Here is a 24,902-nt window from a genome sequence, read left to right on the forward strand (position 1 = left end):
TATATACAACCCGTGGATGTCATGGACGCTTGACCAAGATAACTGATTTGGATAATAAAACCATTCAATAATGAAATCTACATTATAACGAATAGTAAGAGATGTACATCTGATTTGGAAAAAAAATCTTTGGTTTTAAATAATTTTGAATATGCTAATGATACCAAAAAGAAATTAATAATAGAGAACGAATAACTCATAACAGTAAGATTATCAATACACAGAAAAAATCAATATACTAGCAAGTTCAAAATCGTAAACTTTTTTTTTAAACAGTTGCACTTCCGCGCTCACACTGTTGACACAGGCTGTCATGTTGTAAAGCATACGATTATGCAAATTTGTATTTTTAAATATCTGATTACCAAAAAGCATAACAAAAATAACAGTACATGTACTTCGTCCCCTGTCACAGTTAGTAGCTGCCTCATATTAAAATAGAATGTTATAAATAAGACATAAAAACTTACCTGTGGTATACTTGCTACAAAACTGAATATCCATGAAAGAAGGAGCATAATCTTGCCTCTTTTGTTGGCATCATTTAAACTTAATGGATGAAGTATGGCAAAGTACCTATCTAAACTTATGGTAACTAATATAAACGATGAAAGATAGAGCCCAAACGTTCGGAAAAACATTAAAATCCTACAGGCAAGATCCCCGCCTTTCCAGGCAACTGTTGCATGCCAAATAATTTCCATTGGCACCATAATAAAAGCAACAATTAAATCTGCTAGCGATAAATGTAAAATGAACAGATTTACACGTGATTTTAAATGTCGGTTTCGGAACAAAGTTATAAACACAGTAAGGTTGCCACTTGCAGCAATTACAAACAATACTGAATACGCCACCACTGCCATTAAATTTTCATCATCAAACGTTAAATCCGTTGGTAAATCTCCTGATTCTGACTTCGAAGCATTTCCGAAAGAAGTCAAATTCGAAGAGTTTAATATTTCATAAAATGTCACTTTTTCAGTTGGTTTTTCTGGCATATTTTCTATAATACATAAAACTTGCCTAAACTTTAAAAATGTTTGAAATATGCATGGTTAAACTTCAAACATGTGAAAAGTTGATAAAACACCACTGCTTTTAATTAGCTAATTTACATAAAACAGATCAATTAGCCTTAATCGTATGTATAAATGCCAAAAAATTGAATCAAACAACTAAATGCTGATAATGATAAAGAGAAACTGTTATTCAATCTTTCCAATAGTTGCTTTAAACCACGCTTTCCAACAATCCTTCAAACGTAACAGTAATTTTATAACGATCGATAAAAGCACTTCTACTGTTCTGAGGAAATAAATTTGCAAGATGTTACATGAAGATATTTAAGCTTACCATTATTATATATGTTGACTTCAAACAATATCAACTAGTATTATTAAGAAAGCGATGAATTGAATATAATAATACTAAAAAGTTTGGGAAAAAAAATTGCCGATCCTAATTTTTTTCCGGTGAATGTTTTTGAACACATTAGGGACTACGTTGAACACCCTGAAATTGTAAAGAAATGCAGAAGTATAAAAAGCTCCAAAGAATTATTAAATTTGTAAATCATATATTCTCATTGATAAACTACTAAAAATCACAAGTGTAAAATTGTTATTAGAATAACATATAAATAAGTAATTATTTCTTCGCTTAACCGTCACAAGATGATGATGATGATGGATGTTTAACGTCCAGATGCAAATTAAACGCATATTCAGGACGAGAACAGGTTAATGTGATATGAATATTAACCCTGCTTTGTAATAGACTGACACACGGAGCCGGATTTTTAACATGCCAATTCACAAAGTAACAGTCCATAGTCAGCCTACCCGGACATATTTTTTTGACTCCGAGCCGACCAGTCTTTGCTCCTACTCCTTAATGCCGCCTACTTAGCGGAGAAACAGTAAATACCAATTTCAAGACTTGGTTTGACCCGGCCAGAGTTCGAACCCACGAATTCACGCACTCCAGGCAAACATGCTACCCCGAGAAAATATAAAGTAAAATTCGGAATGATGTCTCAACCACTACGGGACATGTAGTGGTACTAGTTTCCTTCCTTCTGGCATTCCGCAATTTTGAAATCCTACTGTTCTCCTAATTATTCAAGTGTGCCTACATACACGTATTAATCCTATTTTCAGTAAATTAGTATATTATTATGACTTACAGATCGAGTTTGTGTTTCGGAGCGCGATTTTCGGTCGTTTGGCTGAATTACGACAATTGGATGTAAAAAAGTAAGTACTTACATTAGCAACACGACGGGTGTCACATGTGTAGCAGGATCTGCCTACCTTTCCGGAGCACCTGAGATCACCCCAGGTTTCTCATACTTTAGTTTTCGATATTGTGTTTTGTATACTGTTGTTTGTCCTTTAGTCCTGGTTCGTTTTTGCCATGGCATTATCAGTTTGTTTTCGACTTATAAGTTTGAATATGTGTTTGGTTTGCTCCAATATGGCCTCTTATTTTAGGTTTCATTTCAAACTATGATTTAATGGCCATTATCACGTTGTTTCATTATTTTGTCAATGACAAGATTGGAAATAGATCTTTTTGTTTCAGTGTCAGCAGTTTTTCTTATGAAGTCATAATTAGCATCAATTTAAGTATTCATCAATTTCAATGAAAACATGCTGAATCAATTGTATTGTGGGATCGGAAACAAAGCGGACTTTAAAAAAAAAAATCTTTTAACATTATGTTTGTTATAACAAATGAGCTATCTGACTTGAATGTTAAGTTTGTCGAATTTGTTTCCTTCCCGTTAACGGTCTTACTTACACACTACAGTATCTTTTAAACACTCATAATCGAGAAAGAAAAATCAAGCTTGAAATATACACCATATGTGCAGGATTAATAATTAATATACTTAATAAAAATATTTTTTCTAAATTATAAAATTGAGAATGGAAACGGGGAATGCGTCAAAGAGACAACAACCCGACCAAAGAGCAGAAAACAGCCCAAGGCCACAAATGGGTCTTCAACACAGCGAGAAAATCCCACACCCGGAGGCTGTCTTCAGCTGACCCCTAAACAATAATGTATACTGGTTCAGTGAAAATAGACGTCATACTAAACTCCGAAACATATAAATGAACCAAAATAAAAAAAAAACATACAAGACTAACCAAGGCCAGATGTTCCTGACTTGGGACAGGCGCAAAAATGCGGCGGTGTTAAATATCTTTGTGAGATCTCAACCCTCCCCCTATACTTCTAGCCAATGTGTAATAAACAAACACACAGCAATATTATACTTACAGTAAAATTCAGTTCAAAAGAAGTCCGATTCTGATGTTAGAATAGGTAACAGAAGAAAATAAGCAAAATGACAATAATCAACATAAATCAACAAAGGACTACTAGCAGTTACTGACATGTCAGCTCCAGACTTCAATTAAACTGATTGAAAGATTATGTCTTCGTCATATAAAAATCAAGCACAATCCCTCCCGTTAGGGGTTTAGAATCATACCATCATAAAATATACGAGAAGAAAATAACCCGTATCATGGCAGCAACTGGTTTTTTAGAATAAATGTGTTTATTTCCGATGCAAAGACCCTATGAGTGAGTCAATATTAATTTCAAAAATGCCATCTTTAATGACTTGACAACAGTATCGTAACTATATCCCTTCTGAACAATTCTGTTTAAAGGTTTAGTTAGTGAATGAAGACATGTTTGTGCTTTGTATAGAATATTACTGTAAAAAGATGGGATGTGAAATACTTGAACGTATAAGACGTCTGCACGTTGATTTATATTTACGAATGATGCCCTTGCACCGATGATAAAATTTAGTAAAAGTTTATGTCGAGAACCCTGGTGTAATAATTTTTCAGTAATACAGAGATTTCTTTCGTTAAAATTGAATACGTTGTTACATACACGAACGAATCGAACAAGTTGAGATATATAAACACCATAGGATGTTGCCAAGGGAACGTCACCATCTAAAAATGGATAATAAACAATAGGAAATGAAAGATCATCTCTTTTATCGTAAATTTTAGTATTAAGCTTCCCGTTAAAAATATAGATATTAAGATCCAGGAAACGGCAGTGTTTATTATTAGTATTAGCTTGATTCAAAGTCAGTTCAGCAGGATAAATTTCTTTAGTGTACATACTGAAGTCTTCATTGTTGAGAGCCAATATATCATCCAAATATCTAAAAATATTATTACATTTTTGTGTCAGATGTTGTTTCGATGGGTCTTTGCTGATTTTAGTCATAGATTGTAACTCGTAACAATACAGAAACAGGTCCGCAATAAGTGGTGCACAGTTAGTTCCCAATGAAATTCCGATAACTTGACGATATACAGAATCTCTATAGGGAGCAAAACTGTGAATTTACTAGTTTATAGCTTACTAGATGACTTTTTTTAATCTTTCTACAAGCATATAAAGACGACAAGCTATGGGGGCAATCAAAGTTTTATGTCAAACCGAATAGTCTACACTCTACACAGTGATTGGAAGGAAGAAACGAAAAGACAAACAACAGTCAAAGAAACAATACACATAAAACTAAAAATAGAGCAACACGAACCTCACAAAAAACTGGGATGTAACCAGATGCTCCGGAAGGGTAAATAGTTTCTGTTCTACTAGTCACGCCAGTGCAAAGTCTATCGTTAATCATGATTGTTTAATATATCATCAACAGGCCAAACCACAAACTTACAGAAATTAGTTATCTATTTAGAATTACAAATTATTTAATGTTGGTCATCAGAGTACGAGAAGGTTTTTTTTGTTGAGTACATAACTTATTATGTGTTTATATATATTGTAAGAACAAAACAATTCCACGTTCTTTATCGGTATCCTGCATTCAAATAGTGCGCACTTAGAATTTGTCTATTACAGTTTACCAATCTTAAAAGTTCCTTAACCGATACGAATGGGTTTGTACAGAAAGACAAGCTATATCTATTTTTTGAAAGAATTCAGGTTTTAGATTTTTCAAAATTTCCCCAAAATTCAATTCAGTTTGAGTCCTTGTTATTTAAAAATGATTACAATTAGAGTCTACTACACCAACCAGTTGACAACGATACCTATCCGCTCGAGAAATTTATATTTGAAAATTTAGCTCCTGAGAGAGGATAACTATTTTAGCCAACGGGTTGATTGGCTCATATTACTAATGCAAAGTGTCGGGGGCAATGTACATAATGAATATGGCGGGAAATAACACGAGCCAAATTTGATGAACGTTTGGTTTTATATTAGGAATAATATTAAACTTGTCATAACTACTTAAACACACACACAATTAGAGAAATATAGATTCTACAACTGCATCGAGTGTGAGGCGAAATTTCTCAACTCGAGGAATTTTATATTTAAAACACTTGTCAACCTCTGTGGTCTAGTTGACTAATTGGTTTATATATAATAAAGACTACTGTGAGTTCGAACTCCGCTCATGGCGAAGTGTGTTCGTCTCCGACTTCATTACCCACGATTTCTAGTTTTCTGTCCATGGTCGGTGATTCTCTCTAGATACTTCGGCTTCCCATAGCAATAGAAACTGACCTCCATGATATACATGTAGCCGGCAAAGTCAATGGAAGCAGCGTTAAACACCAACAAACAAATATATTAAAAAGATATGCCTAGATGTAAGTTTTAAAATATGGCAAATAACACAGACTAGGAATCATTGAAGAACTCTTGTTGAATGTTTATTTTGATTAATTAAAAACATGTTTGAATATGAAAAAGGAGGGCATTTTCAATTTAAAATATTTTATTTATTTATTTATTTTCTACTAGTCTAATGAAAACCACACGGACTAAGTTTACAAATGTATAACCCAGTAAAATGAATCTAAGTTGAACAATTGGATTTTTCTGAGTTCGATGCGCATGTCTAAATTTATCCTTTTAAAGAACATAAAGACCTAAAAGTGACATAAAAATAACAAACAAAAGAAATAAAAAATAAACCAAGACGAATGTTGCTTGAAATAGTTGCTATCTTAGTTTTTGTGAAATTTACAGAATTTAGCAACTTGGAGTTTATAAAAATAAACGTATTAAATCATTGCCAATATTGAAACAATGTCTTCTAGACGGATGGTTTCCTTTGGCTGACAAAAATATATTCTGTTTGAAAGAAAGTATCTTGATCTGATGATAGGAACAGCATGGTGAAAGTAAACAAATAACACTTTATAAACGTACGTCCGAAGCGCCTTTTTGGATTTACCTTCATCAGGCATGCTCAAACCAATATATTTGAAAGCAATGGATTTATATGTACGTAGAAACGCTATATGACCAAAAGGAACCTTAAAAGAATAGCAAAATTCAGCTAACTTAAAGGTCAATCTTGCCTGAGGGAGTTGGAAAATTGGTAACTTAGTATTTTTTTAATTTATCATCGTGCAAGTTATGATATAGTACCTGTGAATTACCGGTCCTACAAAATATTAAGAAAAAATCTGGAATATGCAAACGCGATATACTTTGTAAAATACAAGTAAAATATAAAAATCGTACACCAAAATGAAATTTAGAAATAATTTATTATAATTAAGGAATGTATCACCTGCATGCAAAACTTTGATTTCTTGTCCGGGTTTGGTTAAATATTTTTTTACATTTCGGTTCTGTCAAATCTCCAAATGCGCATCTGGTGCATTAAAAGTTGTACCGCTAATGTTATTACTACCACTGGATTGATACCTCTGCTGGCGGATTTTAAGTCCCTGAGGGTATCACCAGCCCAGTAGCATAGCACTACAGTATTCGCATGAAAACACGGATATTGTTTCATTGAAGCTGTTATAAATTAAATAATTGCTAAGATACAACATTCATACATGTACGAATTGAAAAGGGCATCACATGGTATATCTTCACCAGCTAGAGGACGCCTCCAGGTGCGGGAGTTTCTCGCTGCATTGAAGACCCATTGGTGGCCTATTATTACTACCACTGGATCAATACCTCTGCTGGCGGATTTTAAGTCCTTGAGGGTATTACAAAAATGTACCAGCCCAGTAGCATAGCACTACAGTATTCGCATGAAAACACGGATATTGTTTCATTGAAGCTGTTCTAAATTAAGTAATTGCTAAGATACAACATTCATACGAATTGAAAAGGGCATCACAGGTTTATTCTATTGTACATACTTTTCCTTCACAATAAATCAAACTGTTTGTTACATTTTCTAAACCGAATAAGGCAGATGACCTGTATATAACCTAATGGAAAGGAAATCTGCATTGAAAAGCTGTTATTATCTTCATAGAAGTTAATGATATAACAAGATAATGTATTAGAGATTAAGAAGTAAGCATTCATTATTAATGCAAGAACTTCGATTTCACTTAATTGCAAATATATAAGTTAAAAGCACCGTTTTCCGTTTTCCACTGTATGCTGATTTTGGTCTCGCTTTTGTTTTTACACGAACATGTAAGATACATTAACCGCAATAAACCAGTTCGCATGTCCATCAGCACAGAAACAACAAGACTTTCCCAAAAAACGGGAGAACAAATTTCTAGGTAATAAGACAGGTCATAAGTGAATTGAAAAAAATCCAAAATTGAAAAAGAAAAAAGTTTCAAGTTGTTGGAAGTAATAACTCTACACCTAACTGGTGTGCAATAACAATTAAATTTCTTAAAAAGCAACAGGAACAATTGACTGGCGTTTAGAAGTATATATGGTAAGCTGAACCTTTCAAATCCGGTCCTAATACCTATGATAAAGGACGTTTGGTTGTGCAGGATGTACGAATAATTAGTCAGTCCTGGAATGAATGAAGACGCATGATCCGGTGCGTCGGGAGAGGAGAATGCTCAGCGCTCTAAACGCAACAAAAACCCTTGTAAGAAAAGTCCTTAGTGGCCATTTGTAAGCGAAATTTCTGCCGATGATTTTATATAACATTCCCCTTTTCGCAAACGCCGGTTGTCTTAATTGCCTACCCTTCCTCCCGATCGATCCATTTTTCAAAACTACCTATCGGATCATGTCATCTAGCTCCTTTCCTAAATATGCATGAACTATTTTCCACTGGACTCTAAACAAACACCAATCAATCTTTTTAAAAGCGCATTTGCATATGAAAAGATTGAAAAGCATAAAACAACATGATTTTTATTTGATAGTCATAGTTTAAATTTCTTAGCCTTTGTTAAGTTATTGTTCAATATTGCTGGGAGATTCTGTCAAACTCATGCATGCAGAGAGGTCCTGATTAAAGATGTCGATGTATCATTAGAATAGGACAGGATGTTACATAATAGACATCGATAATCACATGCAACAACTAGCATATCGTTCTTATTTATGTGGTAATAAATAGTCTGCAATAATAATTAAATTTTCTGCCTCATTATTTTCAAGTTATTTCACTACTTTATACTGAAAAAACGATAAATTCACATGCAAATATCTTACATATATGTTTTCGAGTACATTGCATTCGATATACAATTCATTCAAATGAAAAATACATTTTCTTATTTGTCTAGACTAGAAAATGTGATAGGAAATTGAACTTTATTATGAATGAGAATATGTATTAAACTCTTTAATTGGCTTTATAATACATACAATATATACAAGTTAATATGAATCTGCGATGATAATCAATGCCAGTGATGATGTATGATCTTAATTCAGAGGTGAAGCAAACAAATCCATCAAATATACGTTACGATGATAATCTTCAAACAAGGATTTCTGTGATTTTATGACGGCGATGTTTCATTATATTATATTATCTTACACTTTTAAAGTATAAACAAATGTATTAATAAGTAAGAAATATCGGTAGTGACATTTTATTGTAAAAATAACTCATTTCCAACTCGACATTTCTCACTTCCATTTTGCTATTCATCTGTTTTAACTCGAAAAACTCACTTATGAACTTGGAACTGAGAAATGCCGACACGGAACTGAGAAATCCCATCCCTGTCTTCTGTTTATAATGTCATAAAAGGAGAACATTTACGATAATTCATTTACGAGTTTCACATGTTTTTGTGGCCTTAAGATATTTGAAAGTATGATTTATATTTAATGGAAAGAATATGCTATCGTTATACATATTTTATTTACTACTTTGTTATGAAGATCGCTCCAAAATTCATCTACAACAACTTTGTAATGAAGATCGCTTCGAAAGTCATCGAATCAAACTGTGTCATGAAGATCGTTCCAAAGTCATCAAATAATAATTTGGACAAACCAACACCAGATTATATTGACGAAGATAAATTACGACTAAACAAACATTTATAGTGAAAATTCGAAACAGAGACTTCGTTTCATTTTAATCAACATATGCAGAGAAGCAGAGAAAAATAAGACATCATTACTTGTGAACTTTCTGAGAAAAAGCTGCGTACCACTTAGTAATGTACTATTGTTCCTCCTTTGGTCTCTGGTAGATAATTAGCAATCATAGTATTACCACATCTTCGTATTTTTTATTATTTAATAAATTTTTTAATGACCGCCCAACCTACTTCTTAAACTCGAGTTTATTCAATGCTACTGTAAACTTGATATTCAGCTGTAAGTTAAAACAAAGAATTTCGAGCACACCCTTTTAATTTTAACATCTTATCAATTTAATTATATGAAGGTCATATAAAGACATGTACGCTGTATTCTCTCGTGTTTACCCCAATTAGTATGATCTTAAATATTAGTTGGTGGTTGTTAACTGTTTATATAAATTCGAACGTAAAATAACACTTAATACATCGTATGCATTCAAAGCGCTGTTCGGATTTACCTTCACCAGGAACTATCAAAACATTATTGTTGAAAGCCAAGGATGATTGTATAAGAACAGAATCATGTGAAAGCTTTATGAGCAAAAGGGGCATAAAATAAAAGCAAAATATATCTTAGTCAACTTTGCCTGAGGAAGTTTGAACCTTTAATTAATAAGCGAACAATTAAGAATGGTATATTATAGACGGGTTTATCTATAATTGACATAGAAAACATGGGCGCATCCATTAACCTCTCACGTGACCGATCAGCCATAACAACCGTGAAAAATAACATTATCGATTTTCTGTTTACATTTGTATTTCATTCATTTTCAGATTTATTTTACTATGGATACTGCCGAAAGTTATGAAAATGTGGAGGCATTTCTTGTGCAGTTAATAGTTGTACAAATAATAGTAGATGTGGAAAAAAATCAATATTTAAATTTCACAACGAGTTGCAAAATGATTACCCCTCTGCCCTTGTTTGATTCCATATAACATGTTTAAGTCTCATTTGATGCCTTCTGACGAGCCAACAAAACTTGAGTGGATCAAAGCTATAAACAGAAAAACTTTACATGAACAGGTTTTTGTATGGTCCGGACATTTTTTTTCTGGATGGTGCACAGACTGCACACAATCCGTTTATTTTTTAAAATAAAACTTGTTATGAAAGTAAAATTACACTGGCAGACGAATGTTGACACGTCGTGACCTTGTTATGAAAGTAAAATTACACTGGCAGACGAATGTTGACACGTCGTGAAACGACTGTAAAAAACTTAAATTAATCTATGAAAATTAATCCGATGACTACAATGTATCTGCCTCTTTTTGTATAGAAGATCCACACATCAGATGCGGATCCAGAATTTTTGAAAAAAGGAGAGGGGGCCGCGGGCCCCCAACTATACAAAATTCGTAGTGGAAGCGGTAAGAAGTCTATCTTAACCATAACTGAAGGCTTCAAGCTCCATAAGATGTGCGCGGGCACCCCCCCCCCCCTAAATCCGCCGCTGCACATTTCTTTAGATAATAACAATGAAACCTACCCCGAGGCTACATGTAGTTTTACTTGTAAGCAAATCAACCCAAGAGCCTGTGTGCTTAAAGTATATATTCACTTTACTTTCTTTATACGACGTATACAGTAACTTCTGTTGAAACTTGATTTGAACTTTCCTCATCAGTAAATTATTCTGTGCATGAATTATAAAGTCTCTTTGAAAATGTTTATCATCAAACGGTACATGTCTATAGGTATATTTTTTCAGCAGAGACAAGTAACTGCGCGTCGGAGAAAACGGGCTGTCGAATGATAGGGCCGTCGGATTAGAGGATTGTTGAATTTTAGGACTCTCTCATCATAGGTCTAACCACAGAAATTTCTATGATTTGATAAAATTGCACCTGGTTTTTCCAATATATCACATTCGACCCGGCAAGACAATTTATTTTTATTTATGTATGTGTTATAATAATCAATCATGATAATAATCGATATGTAACCTCGGATTGATATTGATCGTTTATATTATGTGCCGGGTGTAACGTATCAAATACAGTTATATTTCAAGGACACAACACCCGGCCTGCAATACACTTATAATAAATGTCAATTCCTTATCTAATTACTTTATTATTTATAGCATTTATAATTTTGCCGAGGTCAAGTACGCTTTCACATTCTTGTGTTTACATTAATCATATGCGGTCTGGGAAATAGATGTATCTCTAGGTTATATTTCTTTTCACGGTTGTAATGGCGACCGCTACTACGACGACGCCTAGGAGTCGCATCACAGGCAAACTAAGGCAGATAATCGGAAAAACCTGTCTATAAATCTTGCCAGTACCGAGGCACTGACTACTTATCTGATCAACAAAGTAAAACGTCAAATCACAACAGACATTCATAGAAAAGCGGATTAACAAAGTTATCTTTATATGCTGGTAATTTACGATAAACAGAAAATCCCGCTGATGTCTAGATATCGACAATAATTGTTAAGATTAAGTAAGACATTGTATATTACGACTCTGTAATTCTCTTCTTCTTCATTTCGATCAAGTGAAGAACTCTGAAAATGCAGAAAAGATATTTACGAGGAAACAACAGTCAACTATTGGCAACAATAGTTAATTGATATTCAAATCTCATTAATCCAATAAGTCATAATAAATCAGGTAAAAATCAAACACCGAAAGAATCACAAGAATTTCAAAACGAGAGAGACCGCGTGCGTCTAAAAAAGAGAAATCAATCGGAATCGCAAAAAATAAAAAATAATCTTGACGAAATAGTAACAGATGAGTTGACAGACTATGTGATTAAAGCCAGAAACCTGACAAGACTGTCGATGATAAAGTGAGATGTCAAACTGATTGACTTAAGAATATAGTGTCATTAACTATTACACTAAGAATAGCTGCATAATATGTAATGCATATAACACTGTATGAATTGGACGCATCTGAAGCACTTTTCTGGATTTAACATCATCAGAAACGCTAAAATGGTCAAAGTTGAAGATTATTTGAAGAAATACATGACTGTATATGGCTTAAAAGGATATACAAATTGTATTTGTGTCGTTCTTATGTTTTACTGTGGATGCTGGTTTTGGAATAAAAGCAGGGGTTTCAGTATCTCTCACTTGATTTTGTTTATATCAAAGAGTACACTTCTACAGCTGAGTATGCAAATTTCAATACGATGCATTTAGTAAAACAAAAGTATGAAATCATACCAATTTGAAATCAATCGTCTATTTAGAAAATAGTACAGTTTAAAAAATATAAATTTTTTGTGGCATAGTTACGGTAAACATGCACGAAATAGAACCCATTTTTATTGTTATTGTGATAAAGTAACCTACAATTGTACATAGACAGGTGATACAATGTCATGTGTGTATGCACAAAATGTTTTTTTTTTATAATTTATATCAAAATTTTTTTTTTTAAATTTATATCAATATAAACCATCTGAAATGTTGGTCAAACACTGTAATACAATCTTTGAATATTGTCTTTATCGGTACAGGCGTTGATTTTGTTATGACTGAATAAAAACATGACTTAATAATATTGCTATGCAGCTATGAACATTAACGATCCTATATTCTACCGATGCTGAAATTTTGGCTTTGCACATGATCATGTTTTTCTCTGTCTTTTCATGAAGTCGTTACACTAGATCCAGTGGATGTCTCGTGATTCATTTATAGTCATGGATGCATGATGTTTTATTAGTGATTATTGGCTTTGAACTAGCTTTCAGAGACTTTAAGTACTCTCAGATATGTACATTCTTTCTGAAGTCTTTTTGTTAGTCTAATACGGCAAGCGTTTTTGATCTGATTTTTATAGTATATTTTTATGTTGTGCTGTTACACCACTGTCCCAGGTAAAGGGGGATGTTGACCCCTGTAAACCTATTTAACATTCTGTATGTGCCTGTCCTACATCAGGAGCCTGTAAAATTGTTGAAAGTTGTACTGTGACTTATAGTTGCTATCTCTAACGACATTTGGTTTCAGGTCCAAAGTTGTCTTATGGGCAATCACTCTAATCTTCTTATTTTCATATTGTTAAAACATGACCAAGTAGACTTTTCACAGAATGTCTTTTTTTATAATTTATTACTCCAATCTGCTACCATAACTAGCTTGCAATATCTAAATAAACCAATTTCTACAACAACAAAAAACACAAATCATCGGTCTATAAAAAAGAGAATGACAATGCTGTTATATGACTAGACTAGACAGTTTTTAATTAGATATTGGAATTATCTTGGGAATTCAGATAAGTCCTATGTATCATATTCATGTTCACTGTGATACTATCTAACTATGTCAATAGGTGATAAATTTACTTGTATGATAAAGAAGGAATAATTTCACGACAGAAAATGTTTGCCTGTTAATTTCATATACACACTGAGGTAGTTCGAGCCTCAGCTCTTATTCCGTAAATTTCTATTTGATTTATTTCAGTCCAATTACACTTGTTTGATGTCTGATGGTAATTGTGCCATTTTGGCTATGTCTATGTATTTCACTTCCGTTTCAATATTTGGAATATGTTATTACATATCATATTACATTTTACTGATATAGTTATAAAACCCGTACATTTATATTCGATTTGTGTGCACTAATCGATCCTTTGAATAAACTTATCTTGAACGGTTATAAATTAAACTATGTAGTAATATTTTCGAATATTGTCTTCACCTATAATGGTTTATTTTTTACAAATTGTGACTTGGAGAGTTTGGCACTCATACCACATCTTCTTATATCTATTCATCGGTACTAAAAAGTAAAATAACATATATACCGAACTCCAAGGGAAATCCAAAACGGAGAGTCCCTTATCAAATGGCAAAATCAAAAGCTCAAACACCTCTAACGAATGGAAAACAACTGTCATATTCCTGACTTGGTACAGGCATTTCCTAATGTTGAAAATGGTGGATTAAACCTGGTTTTATAGCTAGCTAAACCTCTCACTTGTATGACAGTCGCATATAATTCCATTACAATGACAACAATATGTGAGCAAAACAAACAGACATAATAGGTAAAAACTAACATTGATTTTCTTTAATAAATTGAAATACATACATTTGTACTTTTATATGTACAGCTGTACATGCATAAACACTCAGTTAGTCCTACATCCTGTCGATACTGATAGTTTGTCATTCAAACCATTTATTCGGGCCCGCTCACATTGAACATATAAGACAGTAGTACATATTTAAAAGAAGTAATTCATAAACGACATCACAAGTCGACCATGGTTGACCGTTGTTATGGAATATCTGTCTCTTAGATGACTAAGGATGTTTTTCAATCGTATTTACCACAATCCCGTCCTCTTTCCTCGAATGTGACCTAACTAATTAGACTAATCACTGGTTATTTACGTACACGAGTAAAACGATGGGTACCATATGTTGAGCCGCATTTGCCTACCCTTCCGAAGTACCTAAGGTCACCCCGGTTTTAAGTGGGGTTTGTGTTGCTCAATCTTTATTTTTCTGTGTTGTGTTTTGTATACTGTTGTTTTTATTTTAATCATTTTTCGTTTTTTGGTATGGTATTGTTATTTTGTTTCGACTTATGAGTTCAAATATCCCTTTTCTATCTTTCGACTCTTATTCGAACTTTGACTGCTTAACTTTAATCTCTTGTAAAACCTGTTAAAACTGTTAAAATAGTTCACACTTGTTTTAAATTGTTATATTTCATTTAATAAAATTTCGATGTAAATCTGATTTGTTTACTACTAGTAACTTGGAATAATTATTGAGAAATGCTTTGGTCTGTTATTGAAAAAGGGCGTTCACTATAATATTATAAACCATGATACTGCTTTAAGTTGGATTTGTTACGGTAGATTACCATAATCCGAACAAAACATATTTTATTTTGTGTTGTGATCAATGATCAAATAAACTCATCATAGATACATTGTACCAGGAGTGAAATTTTGTATTTGCGCAAGACGCGCGTTTCGTCTACAAAAGACTCATCAGTGACGCTCGATTAAAAAAAGGTTAAAATGGCCAAATAAAGTACAAAGTTGAAGACATACCCTCAACTACGAGCAGTGTACTTATAATACCCACATCCTTTCACATATCTTAATTCTATGTATATATATGAATTTAGTTACAAAAGTAGAAGAAGAAAAAAAGGAAAACCCTTGTAATGTAGGATAGACGGAGGTGGACATATGACACGGAAAATAGTCACTAAGTGTCTTTTTTTTATTTTTGTCGTTGTGTTACTGTTCATTTTACGAGTGGAATATCCCAAATCTCTTCACAATTTTACTAGAAAAATCAAAAATGATACACTGAGTCACCGTTATGACCAATCTATTCGTGATAGCTTGAAGACATTAATTTATTTGTTGTTTAATAAAGCTGAACTTTGTTTTTTGTACACTCAGTTTGTTTTGACTTTCCAAATGTTTGGCCTCTAGCATACCTTATAAAGGATATTCAAGATACACAAGATGCGCGCAGGGAAATCAATATTATTACGTTTACATGATCTAAGAATAATATAACTCTGGTAGAATTAGAAGCTGATAAAACTTATTGCAGAGCCAGTATTAATGGACTTACCTAGATCTAACCCAAGCTCATTATTTGAAAAATAGTCAATATTTAGTTCATAAGAACTGATAAAATACAAAAAAAATGAGTTTACCTTTATGTTTCTATATTTGAAAAAGAAAATGCACCACATTGTATCAGAATTTCTATACTTCCTCAATAAACTAGATATCTTCCTTGTGCACATCTGTTTAATATATAAGTTGTAAGTGAATTGATTCTTCCCGATTTGTTTGATTTTCAGGATTACACAGTCGTTTCAGTTTACATTAAGAATAATTACACACTTTTCGCTGAATCTCCTAGGTGACATAACATGTTTTTCACATACTTGTTATGCATTTATCTTTGATTAGGCCATCAAAGACTGCAATGGAATTCACTGATCAAATAGTTTATTTCTGTTTGCGTTTTACTTCCTTTTGTAGACTTTTCAGTAATGCTACTGGGCAAAATTAGCCAAAATAAAGTCCCGTACATCCCAAAAATGTAGTCTATTTATATGATTTACATACATATGATTGAAAATAAAACTGTACGACAAAAGAGACTTCCCAATTGTGAAACTTCTATTTCTATGTAGCAACATTCCAGCCGCGCCTGCATACGGAGTTTATATCTCCCAGTTGATACGATATTCCAGAGTTTATATTTCCTATCATGATTTACTTGATAGAGGGTTGCTGCTCACAAGGAAGCTATTACACCAAGAGTTTTAAGTGAAGAAGTTAAAGTCATCCCTTCGTAAATTTTACGCACGCCATCACTAGTTGGTTGACCCTTATGGAGTATCCGCTTCACAGGTGACAACGGATATGTTCGAATTGTCGTAACTATAATCCCGTCCCCTTTTCCCCGAATGTGACCTACCGAATTAGACCTATGGAGTAGAAGGTTTGTAACTGCTGAGAAAAGGGAAGTTGAAAATAATTGAATAATTGAAATCATCCCATTTGTTATAGATTCTAGTTTGAAGTTGACCATCTGTGTCCATATCGAGAAAAAGATCAGGAAAAGAAGCAGACCCTCTACCTTTGGTTGTATCCTTTATCTCAAGTCCATTGAGATATATGAGATGTAAGCACTCACATGAAATTTTAGCTACTAAGTGACAGAACATCATCAATATATCTGAACGTGAAATTAAAGAACCTTGCAAGTTGATTTTTCTTTTTGTCTTTGAGAAGGACCTGTCATTGTATGAATTCTGCTTCATATGAGTACAAAAACAAGTCGCCCAGTATTGGTAAACAATAAGTACCCATTGGCATACAGACTGTCTTCTGAAATATCAATCCCTGATAATATGTTGTCGATCAAAAAGTCCAGCATTTTGATGATATCATTTTCGGTGTATTAGTTGTGGTGATAATCGTGGTAAGATTAAAACAAGATATTTGTAAACCAAGAATTTAGGATACTTTTGAGTGGCGCTAAACTTGTGTTATGCGTGGTATGTACTCATCTGAATTACAAACTTTGTATACAAAGTTATTTAAAATTTTCAAAGATTTTATATAAGAGTAGAGTGACATCATGTATACATCTGTTCATGGCCCCACCTTACACTCGATTATATAATCCACCATTTGAATAACATGTTTGTTTGTCAAGTCATCTAAATATGTACGGCGCATCTTTCAGCAAGGACAGTAGTCAACAATAACGTATTCTCATCGTGCAAAATGAATGCAAAGTTACATATTCGGAATCCGAATAACAGTATAATGTTACTGAAACATGCAAATTCTGTACTACAGATTATGACTTAGTCCTTTAGGAATCAAGCACTTTTTTTTAATATCGTCATGAAATCTGCTTTCATCGGAGTAAAATTAATGATTATATTTTAATATGCAATCATTCACCCTACTACAAGCCCTCAAATGTTATTTTGTATCATTAGACAATAAAAATATACACGTTGACAGTGTTATTTGATATGACTTTCGATCAACATTTCTGTTACAGTAATATCGAATTGCTTTACAATTCTGTCACTGTTGTTTTCGTTCTGAATATGCATGGAATTTTTAGAATATTGAACGTTAAGCTAACAAGAATCAATCAACGAACTACGCAATAATCGTTGCCCAGTTTTTTTGTAATAACATTTGTTTTAATATATATTTTCTATATATGTGCAGGCGGTTAATTCTATGACATGTTAAAGAAAATCAACCGATTATCGCTGTTCCCTTTTTGTGGACAATCAACATTTATTTATAGAGGAATAATCCTACAATACCAATTTGTTTCGATTAAGACATTGTGTCTCCTTTTATCGTATCTTTCCAAACGTGAAAAATGAGGTCTTGAATGTTGAAATTTTGACAACTGTCTCTTCCCATTTTTATTATTCATTAGGTCAACTTTAAGTATGTATTTTATACTCATAAATCCTCGCATTTCTAATAATCGAGCTTGGAATTCAAAGTCGCACATGTACATCGTAACTTTGTACGTTTAACTTACATTTACATCTGCTTTCAAGTTTTCAGATTTGATTTTGTTATACATATTACGGCCAGTTGAATGATTGATGTAAGTTACACTATAAAAGTGCATCGCAGGCGATAAATATGTTCATCTGTGTTAAATGTTTTATTCCAATGGATTACTAAGGACAATTTGAACATCAAGATTTATTAAGGCCATAGTTCTCCGTGTTAACGAGAATGTACCTGATATCATCTCACTTAGAAATATAGCATATCTATCTATGAACATTCATTTGTCTTAACAAAATACATCTGAGTTTTAATTTTATACGCAGTATCATTTGCCTTAAATCAATGACTGTTATTTGTAGATTATTTCTTAAACATATCATGTTATGTCAGGACTCGAGGGGTTATACTATGAACGGTACTAATTTTTCGCACCAGATACGCATTTCTACAATTAATGTTTCTTCGGCGATGCTTGAGGCCAAATTAGTTAAAAGTCTGAAATGTTATACAAACACTGTGAAAATGGTAAAACCAAGAAGAAACAAAATTGATGTAAAAGTAAAGTAAAGTTAAAAGGGTAAGTTAATGATTTCATTGTATTTCATAGAATGAATATGCTGTATCAACATTTACCTTACTAGTTTTAAGTTCATTCACTTTTAAATATTCGAATGTAAATTCATTTGAATCGTCTATATATATATATATAAATATATAATAGAGCCTAGGTGGTCGAGTGGTCTAGCGCGTCGGACATAGTGCAAGGCGATTTGGCGCCACGATATCTCAGTAGCATGAGTTCAAATCCCAGCCAGGGAAGAACAAAAAAATTTGCTTCCGTAAATTTACAGATGTAACATTATTGGGCTGTTGTTTAGACGAATTATATAGATTTTTGTGTTTATTTTGATGTTTATTTCATTTCAAATATATAATTCTGTGCAATGTTTCGAATTATTTGTACATTGTATGACCTCCTAAGAGTTAAGTCCCAAAATTTTATACTATCTTCATAAAAATCCTGAATATTTTCAAGACTTTCTTAGTCAAGGTTAATATTATCTTCCTTGTTTATCTGACACACTGTTTATTGTGAACCAAAATTAATGTTTTATTTTAGGGGTAGGAGTTTCCAATTCTAATCATACTCAGTTATTAGATTTTATACCCATGGAGCTTTTAAAGCTATACTATAACTTTTTATATCAATAATTATATATATTTCACTCTTTTTTATGATCAATGTTTTAAAAATCTTATCGGGTTTACCTTGCGAACTTAATTAACCACAGTTGTTTTCCATTCCTTCAAATCTTGTTATGACCATATCGATGATAATTCATTTCAACATGTTGATTATGATTTGTTTATAGTAAAAAGATGGGTTTTGGTTAATTTATATTTTGAAGTTTTATGTTGTTTTTGGTTTTGGTTTTTTCATGCAGTTTAGCAAGTTGTTTATCTGGGAGATTTATAAAATGCTCTTGTGTATCCATGTATGGTTTTTACCAAAAACACTTCTTCTCCAACTTGCAGAAAAAAGAGGGGGGGGGGGGGGTCAAAATTCTCTATGATGTTTTAATGCATGTTGAACTACTGTACTTTATATTCATTGAACTACCTTGGATTAAAATAAGAGATGTAGATCAGAACATTGGTATTTGGGTAGATATAATAAATTTAAGTCTCATATTGGTCACTGTCATTATCCATATGCAGTTTTCATCAGATAACGCACTATATATAATTACAAGTCTAGGTTGAGCTTGATTTCAGGGAAATAGTGTTTGGACAAACGCTTTATGCGGTTTTTGTTTGGTTAAAACATGTAGAAAGAGATCACAAAATAACATTAAGTAAAGCAGAAATCAATATAGCAAATATGGTTTTGTTATAGGTTTAGAACCAGTAATTCGGGGCCGGTCACAAAGAAAATACAAAAAGTAGTCTTATTTTTAATAAAATATTTCTTACGCATACATGTATCTATAACTTTGTCAAAGGTAACACATTTGGGTAACTGTGGTATCAAATGAAAGCTTTAGGACTTTGATCACTGTAGAACCCTTGTTGAAAGTTTCCCTTGAATAATAAAACACATGCATGACATTAAAATATCAGAGTATATTGCTCTGATGCTCAGATTAGGAGTACATGTTTTTGTACTACCAAACTTCCGGGAACCAGTTCACTCTTACATGTATTTAATGGTATGTATATTTTAGCATGAGTTGAAAAAGGCATAGATTTGACATGAAATGACTGTCACTTTATTTTGACTTAAGACAAAATAGCTATGGGTTCTTGGAATTGCAGAATTAAACATAGAAAGCAACGGGCCATGAACTATTGGTTTAGTCCTTGACCTTATTTGAACTATGATTACTTAGTTTAAAGTTCTTCTACAAGCCCTCAAACGTTATGTTGTATCATTAGACGATTGAAATATACGTGTTGACAATGTAATTTGATATGACATTCGATCAACGTTTCTGTGTCTGTGGTTTCGCATTACTTAAAAAGATTCTGTCACTGTTGTTTTCGTTCTGAATACGCATGGATAGAAGCTGCTGGAAGTTAAGCTACTTAGAATCAATCAACGAACTGAGCAATAATCGTTGCTCACTCAAATGTTAAAAAATTTGTTTTGATTTATATTTTATAATATAAATATATATACAGTCGAACCTCGTTGTGTCGAACTCGGTTGTGTCGAAAACTCGGATGAGTCGAAGTAATTTCTCGGTCCCGGTAAAATTCCCGTTTGATCAATGCATATGTACTAAAACCTTTGCACCTTTTGATTGCGGTATACCATCTTTTCCGCAAGTTTATTGTTTTCTGTTTAGTATTAAATATATAATTAAGATCCATTTATTACATCGGTGATCCGTTTATTTGGCAATCGCCAATGGCAATCAGCAGGGTTTAAGAACATTTGTTGTTCGACCTGTTAGTCAAATGCGTTATGTTAAAATATACTTTTTCACTTTTTTGTCTTTTGGAAAATGTTGTTTGTGCTGTATTTAGACCCCTCTAACAAGAAATTTGTTTAGCATGCACACGTATAAAAATTGCGGTTTTTATCCAACGCAATCATAGGTTTGAACGTTGTTTACAATTTAGACTTGTTTATATTTTTTCGTTTGGGCTTGTATTATATTTGCCTTTGGGTTTATATGATCCGTTCATCCTGTTTTGACTCCTCAAAATTCAAGAGTCTATCCTAAATTGAGGTAAATTGTATGGCTTTCCAAATACCGTTTCGATTCCTAACATCACTGAAGAGACATCAATTGTCGAAATCCGGATATGGTGTACAAAAACCTTTGCACCGTTTGTTTGCGGTATATCATCTTTTCCGCAAGTTTATTGTTTTCTGTTTAGTATTAAATTTATAATTAAGATCCATTTATTACATCGGTGATCCTTTTATTTGGCAATCGCCAATGGCAGTCAGCAGGGTTTAAGAACATTTGTTGTTCGACCTGTTAGTCAAATGCGTTTTGTTAAAATATACTTTTTCACTTTTTTGGTCTTTTGGAAAATGTTGTTTGTGCTGTATTTAGACCCCTCTAACAAGAAATTTGTTTTGCATGCACACGTATAAAAATTGCGGTTTTTATCCAACGCAATCATAGGTTTGAACGTTGTTTACAATTTAGACTTGTTTATATATATATATATATATATATATATATACAACTCGTCTAAACATCAGCCCAACAATGTTAGATCTGTAAATTTGCTTTCGCAAATGTTTTGTTCTTCCCTCGCCGGGATTCGAACTCATGCTACTGAGATATCGTGACACCAAATCGCCTGCACTGTATCCGACGCGCTAGACCACTCGACCACCTAGGCTTCATTATTACATATATATATATATATATATAGATATATATTCCAGAGGTTAATTCTATGACATTTTAATGAAACGCATCCAGCTATCGCTGTTCACTCTTTTTGAACAATCCGCCTTTCTTAACACATGAACAATCCATGAAATATCGAGAGGTAGTAATTATGTAAGACATTCTTGCAGTTTTGATCGCGTCTCCATTTTAATATCTTTCCAAACATGACAAACATGAAAAATGACGCCTTGAATTTTGACAACCGTCTCTACTCATAAATTAGGATATTTTCCTTAAAATTTATAAGTATGCAGGATCTTCTGCAATATCTCGACATATCGAATATATTATGTATCCTCGCCTTTCTAATTATAGATTTTCAGATAAACTGCACAGACATGTTAATGGCATTGAAACTCGTACATGTACATCGTTGTATTTTTAGGAAGACTTTGTTACGTTTAACTCAGAGGGATGACCGTTTCCTTTGCTTTCAAGTTTTCGGATTTGATCTCGTTAAACATTTTACGCCCATTAGCATAATTGATATTGGTTATACAACAAAAGTGCATCGTAGGCGATTAATATGTTTATCCGTGTTTATCTTATTATTGGTGTCATCAGGACTATTTGAACATTAATGTATTTACGGTGATGTTAACCGTGTTAACGAGAATGTACCTAATATCATCTTACCAAATATATCATATTTATCTTAGTATGAAAATTTATTTGTCTAAAAAACTGAGTTTTTGTATTATACGCAGCATCATTTTACCTTAAATCAATTACTGTTATTTGTAGATTATTTCTTCAACATATCATTTTATGTCAGGACTTAGGGAGTTATAATATGAACGGTACTAATTTTTCGCACCAGATACGCATTTCGACAAGTAATGTCTCTTCAGCGATGCTCAAGGCCAAATTAGTTAAAAGTCTAAAACATTAAAACAAACGTTGAGGAAATGGTAAAACCAATAACAACCAAAGTTAATGTAAAAGTAAAGTAAAGTGTTAAGTTAATGATATCATTATATTTTATTAGATAGAATATTCTTTATCAACCTTTACCTTAAAGTTTTAAGTTCATTTAATTTTAAATATTTTAATATAACTTCATTTGATCGTCTTTATATACTTATTTTTTTTTATAGAAAATACGCAGCCAATTATCAGATCCAATATCTGGTTCAATGTTTTAACAAACAATAGATTTATACAAATTTTTGCTTGATAATGTTTTTTTAGTTCCACACATACTTCTGTCAATACGATTTGTTTTTCAGTCTTTAAGATGGTGATCTAGTCGTTTTGTATTGGTTTCTTTGCTTTATGTATGCTAGCTTACCAGTTTGATTTATCTAAAATATCATCCCGAAATACACAGCTTTACCCACCTAGATTATTATTTACATTATTATCTTCAAATTTTTAAATTATACTTTATTGTCAAAATTAATTAAAAATTCCATAATATTTGTATCTCTATCTCTAAATGTTTCGGATTTTTTTGTTAGACCGTCCCTAGAGTTAATTCCCAACATTTTATACCATCTTCATAAAAATCTTCAAAACTTTCTTAGCTAAGGTAATTATCTCCCTTGTTTATCTTTTTCCCAAAATCAGTTTCTACCACTCCAGTATTTTTTTTCTGACATTTACACCAATTGCCTCACCATGTTACGCGCTGATTTTCACAATTTGTCCCTACACGAGTATGAACTTTCCTACCCATTATATCTTTGTTTTATTTCTATATAATTTCAATGCCGAAATGAACCTCAGATCGCAAATTTCTAATTGGATGTGATTTAGACCAGAAAATAAAGTGGTAACTACTCTCATTGTCAGTTTGGACATTTTCATACTGCGATCTTTACAATTCAGTTTGATATATTTATTACATCTTAATCTTGCATTGACGCCATGATTTCCACAGATGTAACATATTCTAAACCAGATAAAGAATATTTCTGATGTATACCGGATTGTTTTAAAAGATAGCAATATCTGACCAATGTTTACAACACATGTTTAAGAATGCTTGTACTGCGTTTCCGACCATATTCATTAAATTAATGATCCAGATTGAAAGCAGATCTGCTGCTTTCGGTAGTATCCTTTATTTTCATTTTGTATGTCATGCCAGTGATTAGTAGTCTCTTTATCACTACAAGAGTAACCATACATGGCAATTACGCGAAAGATTTAAATTCAAATGTTTTTTGGTGTTGTTTGAAAATAAAATTAATGTTCTAAAGTATCTAGCGTAAATATATAAATTGGACAATGATTTAGTAAAACTAATTAAGTGTAAAATGTCAAACTGTATCATTTAGGTATAGTTGCTAGCGTAGTTACTCAATCAATTCGAAAGCCAACATTACGCAAGCTCTGTTTTGTACTACTGCAATTGCTTACTTTCCACTGGTTAAAACTTGATTAACCTTGATTTGTATCTTAAAATAGATGAGATTTGAAGTACTGCATAATGTAATTTAGCTAGTGCTTTGGTATTGTCATAAGTTTAGTCATATATTTGCCTGTAAATTACCAGTCAATAAGTTATATCACTACCGGCACTAGAACAACAGATTACTAAGAAAACTTGGCAGTGGACGGGATGACATATTTTTTTCTACCATTTTGC

General features: G+C 32.6%; 1 protein-coding gene across 1 annotated transcript in view; it reads right to left on the bottom strand.

Annotated features, from left to right (window-relative positions):
• The window catches only part of LOC127734904 (adipokinetic hormone/corazonin-related peptide receptor variant I-like), a 217,126-nt gene extending 216,053 nt beyond the window's left edge, over positions 1 to 1,073 (bottom strand). Inside the window, exon 1 of the mRNA XM_052244936.1 lies at positions 471 to 1,073. Within this exon, the coding sequence (XP_052100896.1) occupies positions 471 to 1,001 (531 nt within the window). The 5' untranslated portion in view covers positions 1,002 to 1,073. The remainder of the gene's footprint in view (positions 1 to 470) is intronic.
• Between the last annotated feature and the right edge of the window lie 23,829 nt (positions 1,074 to 24,902).

This window comes from Mytilus californianus, unplaced genomic scaffold, assembly GCF_021869535.1.
Source record: "Mytilus californianus isolate M0D057914Y unplaced genomic scaffold, xbMytCali1.0.p SCAF_3, whole genome shotgun sequence".
NCBI classification, from domain to species: Eukaryota; Metazoa; Mollusca; class Bivalvia; order Mytilida; family Mytilidae; genus Mytilus; species Mytilus californianus.